This window comes from Thunnus maccoyii, chromosome 23 (genome assembly GCF_910596095.1).
Source record: "Thunnus maccoyii chromosome 23, fThuMac1.1, whole genome shotgun sequence".
NCBI lineage: Eukaryota > Metazoa > Chordata > Actinopteri > Scombriformes > Scombridae > Thunnus > Thunnus maccoyii.
In genome coordinates, this window is record NC_056555.1 from 16469264 (window position 1) to 16486361 (window position 17098).

The 17098-nt window shown below is 39.4% G+C and overlaps 2 protein-coding genes across 2 annotated transcripts; one reads left to right on the forward strand and one right to left on the reverse strand.

Annotated features, from left to right (window-relative positions):
- The first annotated feature begins 1252 nt into the window (after nucleotides 1-1252).
- Nucleotides 1253-16974, forward strand: si:ch211-244b2.4 (uncharacterized protein LOC541512 homolog). The gene is made up of 10 exons (XM_042403032.1): nucleotides 1253-1396; nucleotides 3400-3494; nucleotides 3591-3780; nucleotides 12928-13072; nucleotides 13157-13289; nucleotides 13420-13540; nucleotides 13645-13723; nucleotides 14296-14398; nucleotides 14515-14635; nucleotides 15487-16974. Exons 1-10 carry the CDS (start codon nucleotides 1381-1383, stop codon nucleotides 15546-15548), a joined length of 1065 nt encoding a protein of 354 aa, XP_042258966.1. The 5' UTR covers nucleotides 1253-1380; the 3' UTR covers nucleotides 15549-16974.
- LOC121890603 (protein NYNRIN-like) lies at nucleotides 5603-9936 on the reverse strand. The gene has a single exon (XM_042403029.1). It carries the CDS (start codon nucleotides 9934-9936, stop codon nucleotides 5908-5910), a length of 4029 nt encoding a protein of 1342 aa, XP_042258963.1. The 3' UTR covers nucleotides 5603-5907.
- Nucleotides 16975-17098: the final 124 nt, after the last annotated feature.

Below are 17098 nucleotides of genomic sequence, written 5' to 3' on the forward strand. Positions count from 1 at the left end.
CTAGCGTTGCGGAGGTTTAGCACAATACAAAAGAAACACTGGAAAAGTACTTCTGAGACATACTTGGTTGCAGTTTCTCCGGTGAACTTTATATATTTATAAAAAATGGCATCAGTAGAGCATAATACCAGGGAGGATAGAAGGTGCTTGAACATACTAACACACATATATACATGTACACATATTCATGGATCTGTACACCTCCAGAGTCAGGAAACTGGCGTGTAAAATCACTGCAGACCCTTCACACCTTCTGTTATTGTAGCCTATTTGATGGTACAGGGTACCTTAGTCATATGTGACTTGTCTTGCTATCGTTGTCTGCCTCGAAAGAGGACCACAATGGAAATAAATTATCTTTTAACTTTTTATTGTGTTATCCTCGACATTCTAAATATATATGTACTTGTCAGTGTATGACATTTATATATATATTTGTTTTGATATGTCAAATAAATCAAATCAGATCAAAAATCAAATCCAACTTCTCCCCTCTGGTAGGCACTACAGAACACTGTGCACCAAAACCACCAAAAACAAGAGCAGCTTCTGCCCCCCTTCTGTCACATTTATGAACAGTTAGCTCAGGTACAATCTTTAAACACTATATTACCCACTGTACCTACAAATTATAGATATTTATTTAGTTTAAAATACAAAATATGCAATACATTTCACTCATTACTGTGTACTTGAACAGGCTATATATACCATAACCACCTACTATATTACCATTTAATATTTATCTCAACACTCCTTGCACTCTTGACTTCTTTGCACCATTTGTATACTGTGTACAGGCAACAGAAGCGGTTTCACCTGTATATAGTCATTCCTTGTGTATATTTCTGAAGATTGTTGTGTTGTTATTTTGTGTAAATACATTTAGAGCCACTAAACCAGAGTCAAATTCCTTGTATGCGTAAACATTCATGTCCAATAAAGATGATTCTGATACATGAAAATAAACAAAAAAAACGTGTATGTAACAAATATACCAATAATCAAGTAAAGATAGAGGGTACAGTAGGGGGTGCAAGACTAAAAGTAAGCATAATAATACATAAAATTATAACCTACAAGGCTGATCATTCATTTATATTTCTATCTATCATGGATGTAGTGTTTTGACAGCAGCAAAATTAATCACAAACACAAGACTCAGACATCCCTCCTGATGTCAGTGGGCTTTTAGTTAAATCAGCAAACTTGTGTTTTTTAGTTACATATATGATACAGACTTCAGTCTGAAGTTATGTGGGCGCTGGGGCAGCACAGCATTACCAGCCTCTCGGTCAGTTACATGGGTGTGACTGTTTTCCATAAAATGTAAGAAAATGAAAACGAAAGTAGGCTTCAATAAGCATCGCAAGCTGGAGGATGGCGTCTGCCGCTCGTGAGTAGCCTTTAAACATTACTGTAGTTTGTTGTTTACTCGTATTTATCTGCATAGTTGTTGGCTTGTTGTTTATTTGATTGTCTGTTGTTTATTTGCTTGATGTGTGCGTTGTTTTTTTACCTTCAAACTACTTTTTTCTCCGTGTGTGACACTAACCTGCCCTCATTACAAAATCTGTAGGCAATGTGGCCGCTGTATCTATTGTATTGAGACATAAAGCGCTTGATATCAAACGAAATGCCCAAAAGGGTGGAAAAGGAAGACAGCAATGAGAATGATGCATGTCTGAACACTCATCTGATTTATCGTAAGAACATCAGCAATCATAATGGAGATAAAGTTTCAGTTTCGTTTATTGGGTTCCCTTACATGGAATACATAACTATAGTCTGAAGCTGTTCTGTAAAAATCATGCTTTACTTTATTTTTCTAATTTACACATTAAATTGAAGTTTATTCAATGTGTTCACGTTTATTATCCAACTTTTATTTAGTTACTATTTTCTAGTTTGTAGATAATGACCATATACTGCATGTAATGTTGTAATCCAGCAGGAGGCAGTAGATTAACATCATGGATTTGACTTCAGATCTCCCTTTATTGTACAGTTTGTTTAAAACTGTCTATAATGAGACATTTTTTTAAATCCTTTATTTACCCAGGAAGGTCCCATTAAGATACAGGATCTCTTCTTTATGGGAGTCCTGGTCAAGACAGTTCCACATAAAAAGAAAAATCACATAATAGAACACAGACGATACATAAAAGCTACTAAAGGGAAAGAGTAAGAGAAGAGAGGCATGCAGGCCATACCGTTGATATCCATAACACAGTCCTCCTCAAGTCAAGGTTAAATAAAACAGCAACATGTTTCCTTGAGGGCAGTTTTTAAAAGACCTTTCAAGTTATTCAAAGAAGGGAGGGTTTCTAAGGTAATGGTATTTTGCAGCATAAAAGGAGAAAGCAGCTTTATAAAGCTCTGAGTGGGAACATTTAAAAGAATCTGATTAGTAGATCTAGATCTCGATAGTTGCTGGTATGATAAGATAAAAGACTGGAGATATACAGTAGATAGTTAACCTAACACCTATAATTACTTACATATGATTTGTTATTCTATAAAAAAGCAGGGTTATTAATTTATTATCAAATTATTTGTTTACTAGTTCAAAGTATTGAAACGTTATGTAACCACAGAAAGTAGTTCAACGGTGATAACAGCTCAACAACAACAGAACATGAGGAAATATTCTAAGACCATGTCATCCATTATTATAGGAATGCTACAAAAATATAAAATCTCTATAGGATTATGTCCATGAAAGGTCATGACACATATTTAGCGCTTACACTGTGTGCGTTTATTTTAATTATTTAAGAGTCAAGGTGTGTTTTCATGGTCGTGGTGTCAAGTGGAGTTAGTGGTTTCTACCCTGCCTTTGTCAGCAATACACCTATATGTAATCTCACTCCACCTCATTTCATAACAATCAATCAATCAAACTTTATTTATATGGCACCTTTCATACAGGTTATAGTGCAATTCAAAGTGCTGACAGCCAATAATAAACAGAACAAGTGTTGACAGTAAACAGTAAAAAATAATTTGAAACTAATGAACACGAAAATATGAAAATATAATAAAATAAAATAGATTTAAAAGCTATAATAAAATGAAAAAGAGTGAAATAAAAACTAAATAAAATAGATTAAAAAGAAACAAAGAAATACAATCGATAAGAGAGTTAAACATATATAATAATATTAATGATAATAAAATAAAATTTGACAACATGAATACAATAAAATAAGTGAATAAAATAAAGTAAATAATGTCTATAAATCATTCTTTATCAAAAGCCAGACTAAAGAGGTAAATTTTAAGTTTACATTTAAAGATATCAACACTTCCACCATCATTGTTAAGTGTCCACAAAACATCTGAACATTTAATATGTGTTCTCCTTTGTCTCCTCGGGTTTTGTACAATTTTTTCCAGAGTCTGATGAGGAAAACACATCTGAAGGTGAATCTTACGTCAGTGATGAGACAGACAGTGACGAATATTCAGATGAAGAATCCGACGACGGTCAGGTGTGTGTATGGACAGAGAAGTTGCCGGAGTCATAAACCCACTGTAACCTAGACTTAACACAAACTATCTAACTAAGTTTTTATCTGTGTGCGTAGAGGGAGCCTTGCAAGTTTTACAACAGAGGCAGCTGTCGGGACGGTGACGAGTGCCCTTACTTGCATGTTTGCAAGTTTGCCCTGAAAGGAAACTGTCGCAAAGGATCCAAATGTAAGCTGAAGCACCCCGGAGGTGGAAGATCTTCCTTTGGTGGAAGCAACAGGTCTTCGGACAGATCAACATCTACAGGTAAGGTGGTAGAGGAGGAGAAAGAGGGTTTAATGCATCAGCAGTTGGTTTGCATTTTCCCTGAAACTCCTGTCTCTTGTCTACTCTGTACATACTGTTGTGGATTTTCGGAGCTGATGCACTGGCAGTTGTCAGTTTGAAGAAGAGAAGACCAAACCAAACTTCGTATGATGATTCTGGGAAAACTTTAATGAAGAACCTTGCAAGGGAGAGCGACTCAAGGGACACCTCCTGTTCGTACGGTGTCCCCAAACTCGTCTGACCCTCACAGTCCAAAACCAGCCTTTAAGCCAATCATAGAAACTAGTTCGTCAGTTCCGAATCATAAACCTATGACCTAAATCTGTATCTTTGGTTTGTCTTGTTGCGTCTGATGATGACCTGCATTCTGGCCTTGGTTCGCCTGTGAGGCTCCTGGTTTATTAAACAACATGTGTTATCTTCTGTTTGAGAGAACAGAGGAGTACAGCTTGACATTCTGTTGTCCTGGTCAGTTATGGAATATCCATAACAATCCCCTCTTATTGATCAAAAGATCAATACAAATTACCAATTTATGACTGGACTGGTGGACTGTAAGGGCACAAACAGAGTAGAAACAACATCCGCACAACAGATAACAATTCTCACACAAAAGTAATACAAGAATCAACAATTGCATTGAACAAAATCAAAAGTAAAATCATCAAAACACATAATCATTTAAACACATAATGCAATAACAATAAAAGCAAACAATCAGTAAATTAGATAAAAAACCCCTCTTATGTACCCCTTTAAAACAACTGTCATGTGACCCATGAGTTCTGTCTTCCAACCACCAGGGGCAGTAGTGAGGCAAATCCTCAAAGAAGATCTCCTAGAACACCAAAGCGTTAAAGGAGGTCATTGACAGAGGTCACCAGTCACATGCGCAAACAACCTAAGACAAGACACTTCCTGCCTCTTACTAGATGAAATCCTAGCAACTTAAAGGGGAGTCATACAAACATTTGATTACATCATAACAATAAAACAAATCAATCACAAAGTGAAGTCTTCAACCCATGCACTTTGCGTACAGTAGAGGGCCATCACCATGGAGAGGTTACTAGCACATACGATGCATGGTGATGTGGAATCCATCCTCCTGGAGTGATCCTCTTCATTTTCATCAATTTTCAAACACACATTTCAAAAATAATTAAACATTCAATCACATTAATGAAAAACATATAAGATGACTAGATATTTAAGAGATTAATCATTAACACTACTCTATTTCTACAACTTTTCTCAAACTAAAAATGCATAAGATTAATAATCACATCATTAAAGAATCAAAAAATTATTCTAAGATGTCACCTGTAAATAGAAAATGATATGTTTCTTCAACTTTATGAAGTACAAACAAACATAACTCTATTCAATTTAGCACGGTGTGAGTGATTTATACCAAGAAAGCTTTTAGAAACATTAAACCTACAGATTTTGAGTTTCCTCCTCCTCATCTGAAATGATACCTGGGTGAAAACGCCTCATCCAGTCCTGGAAAGTTTCAAAATCATAATACCTCAAACCTGTGTGATTATGATCTGCAGTGTTTCCAGTGACATGCACCTGGGCTGCTTGGAGTACAGACCCTGTGGTCTTTTTCACTACCAGCTTGATTATCAAACCTACACATGAGCAGAGGAGGATGAAAAGGAAGACAGCAACAGCAAGAGTGGTCAGGAACCTGACCAATCCGGACCCCCATGACCCAAAGACACCAGTTCTCCCCCCTTCTCCTGGAAATTTGCACTCCAAGATCTTCGTCGACGTGGATGAACTCTGCTTCGTCTCAAACAGTGTTTTATCATATGTAGACCACCGCCATAGTGTTGTAGAGTCCCAATGGGCTCATTGATTTGTCCGTATGTCCAAGATCTGGCTCTTGGTCTGCATTTTCTGGATCATTCTGCAAAGGGCGCCCCTGTCCATGGGGCACTGGGTTCATGGCACCGACTGTGTCATGAGAAGGAAAGCCTTTCCGCTCTCCTTCGCCTGGAATCAGAGAGACTCCTGTCTCTCTCTCATTTGGACCGACTTGACCTGTCCCCTGCCCGAACCTACTAAACAGGAGAGAAAAAAGGAGTAACCATCCGGTTACCTGCCAGGGCTCTGCTCTCCTCCGCCAGTGGTTGGGGGGGCCAGTCTGCACCTTGTGGCGTGGATCCATTCTGCTCTGCCTTCGACCTTCAGGGCCGTCCTAGTAGTCAGCAGCACCTGGTATGGACCTTTCCACCTAGGAGACAAAGACACTTTTTCCAGAGATTTGATTAATACCAGGTCACCTTCTCGAAAGGAATGAATTGGTTCTTCCGATGGTTTGGGGAGTCTGTCAGCCACCTGTAAATGATACTTTCTCAAAATCTCTGTTAGTCTTTTCACATACTCAGTCATGAACTCATCCGTCCAAAGCAGAGTAGCTTTGTGTGGTGTCAGTGGGGGACTTGTCCCTGTGGACATTGGTCTTCCCATCAGCACCTCGTGAGGACTCAGTCCTGTAGTTGCACTTGGTGCACTCCGAATGGAGTACAGCACAATCGGCAGTGCATCAGGCCATTTCAGGCCTGTGGCTAGGACTGTTTTGGTCAATCTGTCTTTGATAGTTGCATTCATTCTCTCAACTTGACCTGAACTCTGTGGATGATAAGGAACATGTAACTGCCACTTAAATCCTAAGATTTCTGACAGTCCCTGAGTGATTTTTGACACAAAAGCTGGACCTCTGTCGCTATCTATTCCCTGCGGCACTCCGTACCTAGGGATTACCTCTTTTAGCAGACACTTTACAACTGTTCTTGCATCTTCTTTTTTCGTTGCAAAAGCTTCTACCCACTTCGAGAACCTGTCGGTTATGACTAGCAAGTATTTGAAGCCTTGTGAGCTTGGCATATGTACAAAATCTATTTGCATATTTACAAAAGGACCTGATGGGGGTTCTAAGTGGTCATGTTTCACTGTGCTATTCTTTTTTCTGGTCTGTTGACATATCATACAACTATCCACAAGTGTTTGTGAAACTTGAGTAATGCCTGGAGCAAACCACTGTGAGCGAATAACATCATTCATCACCCCTCTTCCAACATGCGCTGGACCATGCGTCACACGTGCCAGTACATGAAGGAGAGCTCGAGGGCAAACCGGTCGACCATCAGGGTGGAGCCACAAGCCAGACTCCGCGTCAACTTTACAACCTTTACGCAACCAAAGACTTCGCTCCCTGTCATCAGCGTGATTTTGCATTGTCACGACATCATTAGCGGAAGGAACTGGAATTGGATTGGTAGGTTGTGTGGAGGCACATTGAAGTACCAAAGAGGGAGAGGAAAGTGCCGCTTGTTTGGCTGCAGTGTCAGCCATTGCATTTCCTCGTGAAACAGGATCAGTTCCATTCGTGTGAGCAGCACATTTGATGATTGCAAGCTGAGATGGGCGCAAAATAGCATCTAACAGGTCATTAACCAAAGTGTGATGCTGTAGTGGTTTTCCAGAAGATGACACAAAACCTCTCATCTTCCATAACTGGCCAAAATCATGAGCAGCGCCAAATGCATATCTTGAGTCAGTGTAAATAGTAGCCACCTTACCAGAAGCAAGAATACACGCTCTAGTTAGAGCATACAGTTCTGCTGCTTGAGCAGAGGTACCTGGAGGCAGTGCTTTTGCCTCTACTACCCCCCAATCGTTAACTACTGCATAGCCAGCTAGATGTGTGCTATCAGATGGTCTGCTAGCTGAACCATCAGTGTAAAAAATCAAATCAGAATTGGGTATTGGTGTCTGCAACAAGTCTGGCCTTGGGGATGTACACAGGTCAATAGTTGTGATGCAATCATGCTCATCATCTGTGTCAATCAATGGAAGGAGAGTAGCTGGATTCAATGGAGGTGAGCGTTTTAAAGTGATGTGTGGACTATGAAGAATGATTGCTTCATAGCCTGAACGACGTGCAGCTGTCATGTGTTGGGTAGCAGATGTGTTCAAGATGTGAAGTACTGCATGTGGAACGTGCACAACACAGTCATGAGCCAGTACAATTGGAGAAGATTTCTCAATCATGATGGCAACGGCGGCCACCGCTCTTAAGCAACCTGGCATGCCAAGAACCACAGGGGTTAGTCGAGAGGAGTAGTACGCAACTGGACGGTAATGAGACCCATGTTTTTGCACGAGAATGCCTGTAGCAAAGCCATCTCGTTCATGTACATGCAGATGGAACGGCTGATGATAGTCCGGCAGCCCCAATGCCGGAGCCAAGGTGAGAGCATGTTTCAGGTCCTGAAAAGCTTTGTTCATGTCCTCAGTCCACTGCACCTTGGGAGGAGCTGATTGCAGTGTGGCGTTTCGCAAAACAGAGTCCATAGCAGCATACTCAAAGATCCAATGTCTGCAATAATTCGCCATCCCCAAGAACGAGAGCATTTGTTTCTTGGTTGTGGGAGGAGGCATGTTAACCAGCAGTTTCAACCTCTCCGGTGACAACAGGCGCTGTCCATTTTTCAAAACATGACCCAAGTATGTCACCTCAGACCGACAAAATTGCAGTTTGGCAAGTGATGCTCTATGACCACACTCAGCTAGTCTCTGTAGGAGCAAGATGGAGTCCGTTCGACAAGCTTCCTGTGATGGTGAAGCTATCAGGAGGTCATCTGCATACTGTAGGAGAGTGGAGCCCCCTGGAAAGTGGAGGTCATCCAAGTCCCGTTTCACTGCTGCTGCGTAAACTGTAGGACTCTCGACAAAACCCTGAGGCAAACGCTGCCAGGTGTACTGTTTTCCTTTGAATGTAAATGCAAACAGATACTGGCTATCTGGATGCAACGGGATTGAGAAAAAAGCTGAACTCAAATCAATGACTGTGTAGTGTGTTGAGTTGGATGGTAGTGAAGCTAAAATCGAATTTGTGTCTGGCACAATTGGAGCTGTTGGCACTACAATGCTATTAATAGCTTGCAAATCTTGTACAAAACGCCATTCATCTGGGCGGTTTGCTTTTGGAATGGGTAAAATGGGTGTGTTACATGGGCTTGTTGTTTGAACCAACACACCTTGATCCAGTAAAGACTGAATTACACCTTCAATACCAGCAATTGACTTGTGTGGCAAATTGTATTGCCTGACCATTGGTAGTTTAGCACCAGGTTTGAGTGTGACTTCGTGAGGTGGAGCCGAATTCACAAAACCCACATGGTTTTTATGTTTAGCCCATAAAATAGATGGAACCTCTGAAAGCTCTGATGGAGGCCCATACTGTGTGGGGAGGGGTGGTTGTTGCAAAACAAACCTACTCTGAGGTAGCTGGATGTGCTCAGTTAAAGATAACATGTACAGCTCAAGGCCCAAGTGTGTTATTGTTTGAGTTTGAGGAGTCTGCGCAGCTCCTCTCAATGCCTGGCACTGTGCCACCATGCTTTCAAGCTGTTGTGGGTCACAGCCAGGAGAGACAGCTACAGTGATGTATGGAAATGAATCTTTATCATTAACCAATTTGCGCTGTGCGTCAGATAACCGAATTGGAATTGCACATCTTTGTGGACCAACAAACAAACATTGTTCACACTCCAACCCCTCTTGTGTATTCAAAAACACATCAGCTAATTGTTTGTACACCTCTGGGGGGTTAAATGCTGCTGTACAGTGACACTGTAGTACAGGCCTCATGGCAGACATCTGTGTTGCACATGCTGGTGAAATTTGAGCAATTTTTTGAATGCTAGATACTGTGAAACTGGAAGCCATGTTAAAATCAGTCAATGACCAACAATACAAACAATCAGCAATAGTTTTCAAAAACTGAAATGCATGAGCAGCCTTCACATCAGGTAGGCTTAAAAACAATCCATCAGGTGTGCATTGAATGGTGGCATGTAGCTTGCAAAGTAAATCTCGTCCCATGAGATTAATTGGACTTTTCTCAGAAATCAGGAAAGAATGTTGCACATCTGAACCTTCAACAGTTATTTTAGCTCTCTGTGATAGTGGCTCAACAACAGGAACGCCGGAAACACCCACGGTGGTGACAAAATTAGGTGTTGGTGTACATACATGCTCATCAGCTTTAACAGTGGAAATTGTGGCCCCACTATCTACCATAATGTCAACTCTACTACCATTTACTTCAACAGGCATTATTGGATCTTCTGAAGGATCTTTTGAAAGTCGAATTACAGCTGCTTGAATGGGAAATGTTTTTTCTGATCCTGCCCCTCTATGGCCTCCCTATGCTTGATTGTAATATTGTCCATGATTCACATTATCAACATGTGGAGGAGGTGGTAGTGGTTGTTGTTGTTGTTGTGGTAAAGCAAGGGGGGCTGTTTGTTGGAAATTCCTTGTTTGGTGATCCTGGAATGGGTAATTTTGCTTGTTCTGACGACGACCACTTCTACACTCATTAGCCCAATGTCCCGCTTTCCCACATTTGTGACACTTTCCCGGTTTTCGCTTGTTATTGTTTTTGAAATGCTGTTGTCCACCCCCCTGTCGCGCATGCTGTAACATTTGTTTTGGGAAGGAGGCAGATTTGTCTTCAGCAAAAACTTCACACCTATCTAGCGCCATCATTTTGTTTACCGTTGCTTTCCAGTCTTTGGTTTGCCAATCGGTGACAGACAATTTGTATGCAGCTGCAACATTTGGTTTTAGATTTTGCACAAAGGTTGTAACAACAAAATATTCATTTCCTTCTCGTCCTATTCCTGCATTGCTATCCCAAGTACGTGTAAATCTGTTAACAAACTCAGGTACAGTTTCATATGCATCTTGGACACAGTGAATTACTTTATTAAAGTCAGTGCGCTGTCGTGCACATTTTCTTATTGCTGTTTTTGCTTCTTCATTTAACCAGTCAATCATGGTTCTATGAGGAGGCCACTGGCCATCCTCTGTCCGAGCAGGGAAAAGAAATTCACCTTTGCACAAATCCCACTCCGTTCTGTATGAGCCAGCAAGTAATTGTTCAACATCAGGTATCAGACAGTTATACACAGAGCATACATATCTTAACCATCCCCAGTATTCATCTGGGTTTGTGGTCGGATTGGGGGCATTTTGTGTCATTCCAACTATCTCAGCAGGAGTCCATGGTTTGCAGACAGCTGTGTTGCCAACCATGATTTTTGGAGCATTTATTGAGGTGGATGTAATGTTTAGAGGGGGCTCTAAAATGTTAGTTTTCGATCTTGTATGTCTTTCCAGATGTGAATGTGTCATTCTAGTTGTACCTCGTCTCTGAGTTTGAAAAAATTTTTACCGGCGCCCGACTCTAGGACTTAGAATCCCAAGTCTGAAAACATTTCTCACAGGACACAGAGTGGATGATCCCCGATCTTGGCTTAAACGAAATAGGCCAAATCCTACCCCGAAAACGTCTTTTCTATAGTTTAAACCTCAGGTGGGTCCCCCTGTGCCGGACGTAGCCCGAAGCTAGCCCAGAAACCCCAGCCACTTTTGTGGCACTGCAGGAGTTAAGACTCACTCAACTCTGCCTTTTTTTTACCTCTTCACAACCACATGCTTTGCACCTGCTTATCACTGCACAGTTTCAACACATTTTCATGTGTTTAGATTCTTTAACCATCAGCTTTTTGCTTTTTTTTTTTTGTTCACTTTGTGACCACCTTTAAAGTGAAAGTGATGCACAGTTTCTTTGCGATTTCGTCAAACGCAGACATGGTAAGGCACAATAATAAAATAAAATTATGCACTTACCACGTCTTTGTTGTGTTGAAATCCTGTTCGTGACGCCAAATTGTTGTGGATTTTCGGAGCTGATGCACTGGCAGTTGTCAGTTTGAAGAAGAGAAGACCAAACCAAACTTCGTATGATGATTCTGGGAAAACTTTAATGAAGAACCTTGCAAGGGAGAGCGACTCAAGGGACACCTCCTGTTCGTACGGTGTCCCCAAACTCGTCTGACCCTCACAGTCCAAAACCAGCCTTTAAGCCAATCATAGAAACTAGTTCGTCAGTTCCGAATCATAAACCTATGACCTAAATCTGTATCTTTGGTTTGTCTTGTTGCGTCTGATGATGACCTGCATTCTGGCCTTGGTTCGCCTGTGAGGCTCCTGGTTTATTAAACAACATGTGTTATCTTCTGTTTGAGAGAACAGAGGAGTACAGCTTGACATTCTGTTGTCCTGGTCAGTTATGGAATATCCATAACACATACAATTATTAACAACAACAGTAAAACTACTGCAAGTGTTTCTATCCATCCTGGAAAAGTGATCCCCTGCTTCCTGTTGCTCTTCTGAGATTTCTTCTTTTCCTGTTACAGCCATTTCCTGATCTGAATCGAGGCTCTAAGGATTGAGATTATCATATGTTGTCTGGATTGTAATGACTTCACTGACCAATGTGATTTGTTAAATACAGTATAAAGTGTAGATAATGAAATAGCACCTCTTCACTTAATGTGTTTTTGGATCCCTGTTGTCATTAGCAAGAAAAATCTTTCCAATTGTAAAAATACAGGGTTGGAAAGAGAATGCATTATATTAGAGGCTTGTCCATTAGATAAAAAAGACCAAAAGTTAATGAAATAAACATTTAGAAGTTTTATCTATGAAACAAAATAACTACAATATTACATTCTTAATTCATTTTTTACATCAGGCCTGTTGCTAAACATGAATCTTGGTCAGCAGTACAGAGCTGATAAATGTTAGATTACTTAAAGCTGCAGTAAGGGATTTTTTTTGCTGTTGTTGTTTGTGATTTTAACCTTTTTTTTTGGTCTCCAACAACTTTGGAGAAAAATATTTGGCGCTTAGGCTGTTAAATGTTCCACTTTACTCACTGAGTCATCACTAACTTTGTCTGCTGTTACGTGCTGGGCAGGTAGCATACAAGAGGTTTATCCGAGCTTTTTCAAAAAACCCAAAACAATGAGCTAAAAGAGGCAAAAAAAAAAAGCTCTATAGTCGAGTAAAAATTCTTTATGGGTTTGTCATCATGACAGATACCTTTCACATAGTCATTTGATACATTGTTCATATAAAAATATAGATTATTGCAGCTTTAATTCCCCTTAAAAATAGAATAATATTCACTGTTAGTGTTGTTAAGTGTTGCTCAATTTAATTTTAAGTCAATATTATGTCTTTTTTTATTAGATGAAAAGCTTACTGATGGCCGATGCTACCAGTGGCAGCTGAATGATGGAAGTTGCTGGATGGATGTTGATAATGATCACATTATTGAGGCCCAGTACTCCCTGCCCCACACCAAAAGCATTAAAATCTACAACACACAATATGGGTAAAGCACTGAAAAAATATGCTTGATTACTGTCTGAGTACAAGCAGGGAATGACCTGGTTGTTGTTTTTCTCACTTTCTGCAGGGCAGTGAGTATAGATTTTAACAAAATGAGAGTGTATGGAAAGAGACTGAAAGTGAGACGTTTGGATGATGGAAACACTGTGTGGATTTGGTACTGCACCTTGAGTCATAAGTGGATCAAGTATGGAGAGAAGGTAGATGGCTTACACCAAGTCCCATATTTATTGTAATTTCAAGTGTGAATTTAAAGCTTTGAAAACATTTTTTCTTAATCTTCATTGTCAGTTTTGTTAATTGTTGGGTTTTTTTTACTTGTTCTGACAGGATTCAAAGGGTAACCCCAGTCCTGTGAAGAACTCTGACATAGAGGTGAAGTTCCAGAGTAACCCAACAAGCTCTTTTACTTTCAGAAAGGGCTCAGAAACCTTTGAGATTAAATTCCCAGGTGTAGTATACTCACAAAACCATCACAGCATGCTCATTTTTATAACACCAGTCCAACTGAATTTTACACACCAACCTGATTCTTTCCTCTTTGTCTTTTGTTAGAGATGCGACAGGTGAGTCATAATAGAAAGAGGAGAGTTACTCGTCGTCCAGTGTACCAACAACAACAAGCAGGAGCAGCGTGAGTTTGGATTTTATTTGTTGGCGTAACTGATAAAATTTCAGTCCAGTTAATAAGAAATATGTAAAAAAAAAACTGCTGAGACAGAAGCTGCATCCCACTGGAGAATGTCATGCTATTTTCCAACAGGGGTCAATAATTGTTCAAATAATTTTAAGGGAATAATTTGATATTTGGGGAAATTTGCTTATTTGACCAAGAGTTAGATTAGACGCTCCATACCGCTCTGAAGCCACAACCTAGAGCCAGTTAGCTTAGCGTAGCATAAAGACTGGAAATGTGGGGGGGAGCTAGCCTGGCGCTGTACAAAGGTAAAAAAATATATATAACTACCAGCACATCTACAGCTCACTAATTTAAACATTATATCTTGTTTGTTTAATTCATACAAAAACCAAAGTGCAAAGATGACAATTTGCCAATTTACAGGGATATTTAATGGACTATTTCTTGGCTAGGAGCAGTTGCCATTTTTCAAAATGTCAAGCTATTCCTTCAAGTCATTTGCTTTCCAACCATCATGTTTCTTTAATTTTGTGACAGAATCCATAATTTGATGTTTCTTGTTACAGAGCTTCTCAGGCAGCACAAGGTTTACAGAACCTTAACATAGGCACCAAACCAAAATGGCAGTTTGAGGGAGACAGTGGAAAATGGCATGAGTTCAAACAAAGGGTAGGTTATCTGCAGAGTGGAGTTTATATTTAGCTGAGAAACTTTATATGTCTCTGAATAATAGTGCTGTGATACGTTTCAGCATTGTTATGATTTGAATGACCTTGTTTCTGCAGAGGGGCAGTTCAACTGAAAGCTCAGTAACCAGCGATGACATTGAGAGGAAGTTCCAGCAAAACCCCAACAGCAAAATGACCTTCAAAGTGAACGGACACTCCTACCAGCTGGACTTTGGAGGTTGAGTCATGTTTTAAATACTGTAATAAGAGAAAAAATGGCAACATTTAATTTGTTTAAAGTTCTCTGGAAAGAACTATATGCAATTAGGAGTTAGCTATATGTAAAATAGAGATTGCTATTAGAGTTTAGTTAGTTGTGGTGAGTTTAAAGTAGCTGCAGATGAGTTTCCTTGAAAAAACTGCTCCATTTAAACCCAACAAAATATTCATGAATTATTAATTTATTACTGGAAATGTTATTCTTCAAACATGTTTAATTGTATGCTAGCCTGTAGAGAAATGTCCCTTTTTGCATGTTAAGCAGACCTACTCTATGCTGACTAAAACACTCTATGTTACACTTAAAGGAACATAGTTTCACATTTTCGAGAAGATTGATATACTACTCTCATATTTTTAGGGTAAATATGTGCAGCAAGCAGCCGGCTAGCTTAGCTTAGCTTAGCTTAGCATAAAGACTGAAAGCAGGGAGAAACATAACATAACCACTCCTATAAGCACAACTTATTCTTTTTACACTTTGGTTTTTATATGGATTAAACTAACAAGATATAACAGTTTAATTAGTTAGCTTTAGAGGTTTATATACACAGATTTTATCGTTGGACAGAGCCAGGCTAGCTTATGCTAAACTAAGCATAAACATAAATTTTTTCTTTGCTCCACCTATTATTGGAGCCAAATTGTATAGTTCTTTCCAGCTCTCCCTGGGAAATTTATGGACAGAGAAAATACAATGAACAACTAATAAAGAGTCTCAGTTATAATATATTGTAACTGCCTTTTAAAACTCCTGAAACACCACATGGAAAATTAAATTCTATTTTGTTTTCCTGTTATTTTCCACAGCGATGATCCAAACCAACCTGAAGACCAAACATACGCGCAACATCAGACGTGTGTTGGTGTGAGCACAAAAGAGGATTATGAAGACCTTAAGAACACAATTGTGCAATATCGTATTCTATGCTTTAATCGGATATTCATTTATTTTGTGTGTTGGGAGAATACTTTTTATTGTTGGCTTTCAATAGGTTTGTTTCTACATTGGCCTCTTTATGGAAAATCTAACATTGTGTTTACATTAGAGGGGGATAAGTGATGCCATCATAATTTCTAATTTGATTTGTTTCATAAGACATGATTTGCTGTGCACTTCCGTGCCAGAGGGATGCAAATAATTTATGGTGCTACAGAATATGAAGAAGAAAATTAACAAATAGACAAACACTGCAATAATTATTAGATATAATATTTGATGGTACATTCATGCTCTAACATATTTACAAACTGCCAAACCAAACCCAGTGCAAATTCAAGGTTATTTACTATGCTGCCTTTGCACATTGGTTTTACATGACATACCTCTGAAGCTGGTGACTCAGGTGGTTACATTATGCCGTAAAAACACTTATGATTGTGGATTCTTCAGCTCAATTCATATCGTTTTTTACTCAAGGTTGGAAGGCCAGCCTCATATCTTATTCTGCTTCATACTAAAGTATTCTGTGTAGAACTGATGTACATGTGTAACCTGCACTGAACTGGGATCATATTGAATGCAAGTTTTAAAAAAAAAAAAAAAGGAAAAAAGCATTACTGTCTGTTTTGTTGTTTTTGAGTCAATATGAGATGATACCAGTACTTTCCCCCTTCACTCAAAGATGTGTTTGGTCGTTGTTATTTCATTCTGTGCAAAATAATGTATATGTAGGGATTGAAGCTGTTTTCACATTTATCTGCTGAAGGGGGAAATGTTTCTCTGTGTCACCTTATTTCTAGGTTTAACACGTATATGCAGGTTAGCGCGATATATTCACCCCCAGGGATGTGATGTCAAGTTTATTCCTGGTCCTTTCTTCACGCAGACATACAGGAGATGTAATCACATACAACAAAACAAAAGGTCAAATGTTGCCAGACGTGCCAATACACTTAATGTCATTCTTGCAAGTCACTGTTTACTTAAGCTCTATGGAAACTTCAATATTGAATAGAAAATAATCACAGCGTGCTGTCATGATAAAATAAACAGGCTACAGTAGATACCTGCTCGTCAGACTAAGTCTGGTTTGATGACGGACTTCTGTCTTTTTATGCTTTCCTGTGGAGTACAGATTTTTTTAACCCATATCTCTGCAAATATCCGAGCAAGGGAGGAGGAAATCCCTAGTCCATTTACTGCGTCGTTACGTAGCCCTTGGTCCATTTAATGCGTCAGACGCAGTGTCATCTCTATTGACACATGAGCGCTGACAGTCCAAAGTCCTTTTCTGATTTTATTATTGTTTGCACTAATGACTGTTCTCACGTTGCAGCCATTTACTTACTTAGATTTTTTTTCAAAATAGGCTATTTTTATTTTAGATATTTTATATGGTTTTATGAGTGAAGCAGCATAAATCACTATGAGGGGATAAATCTTTGTCCCCATATCGGAGATAAAAATAAGCCTCCAGTG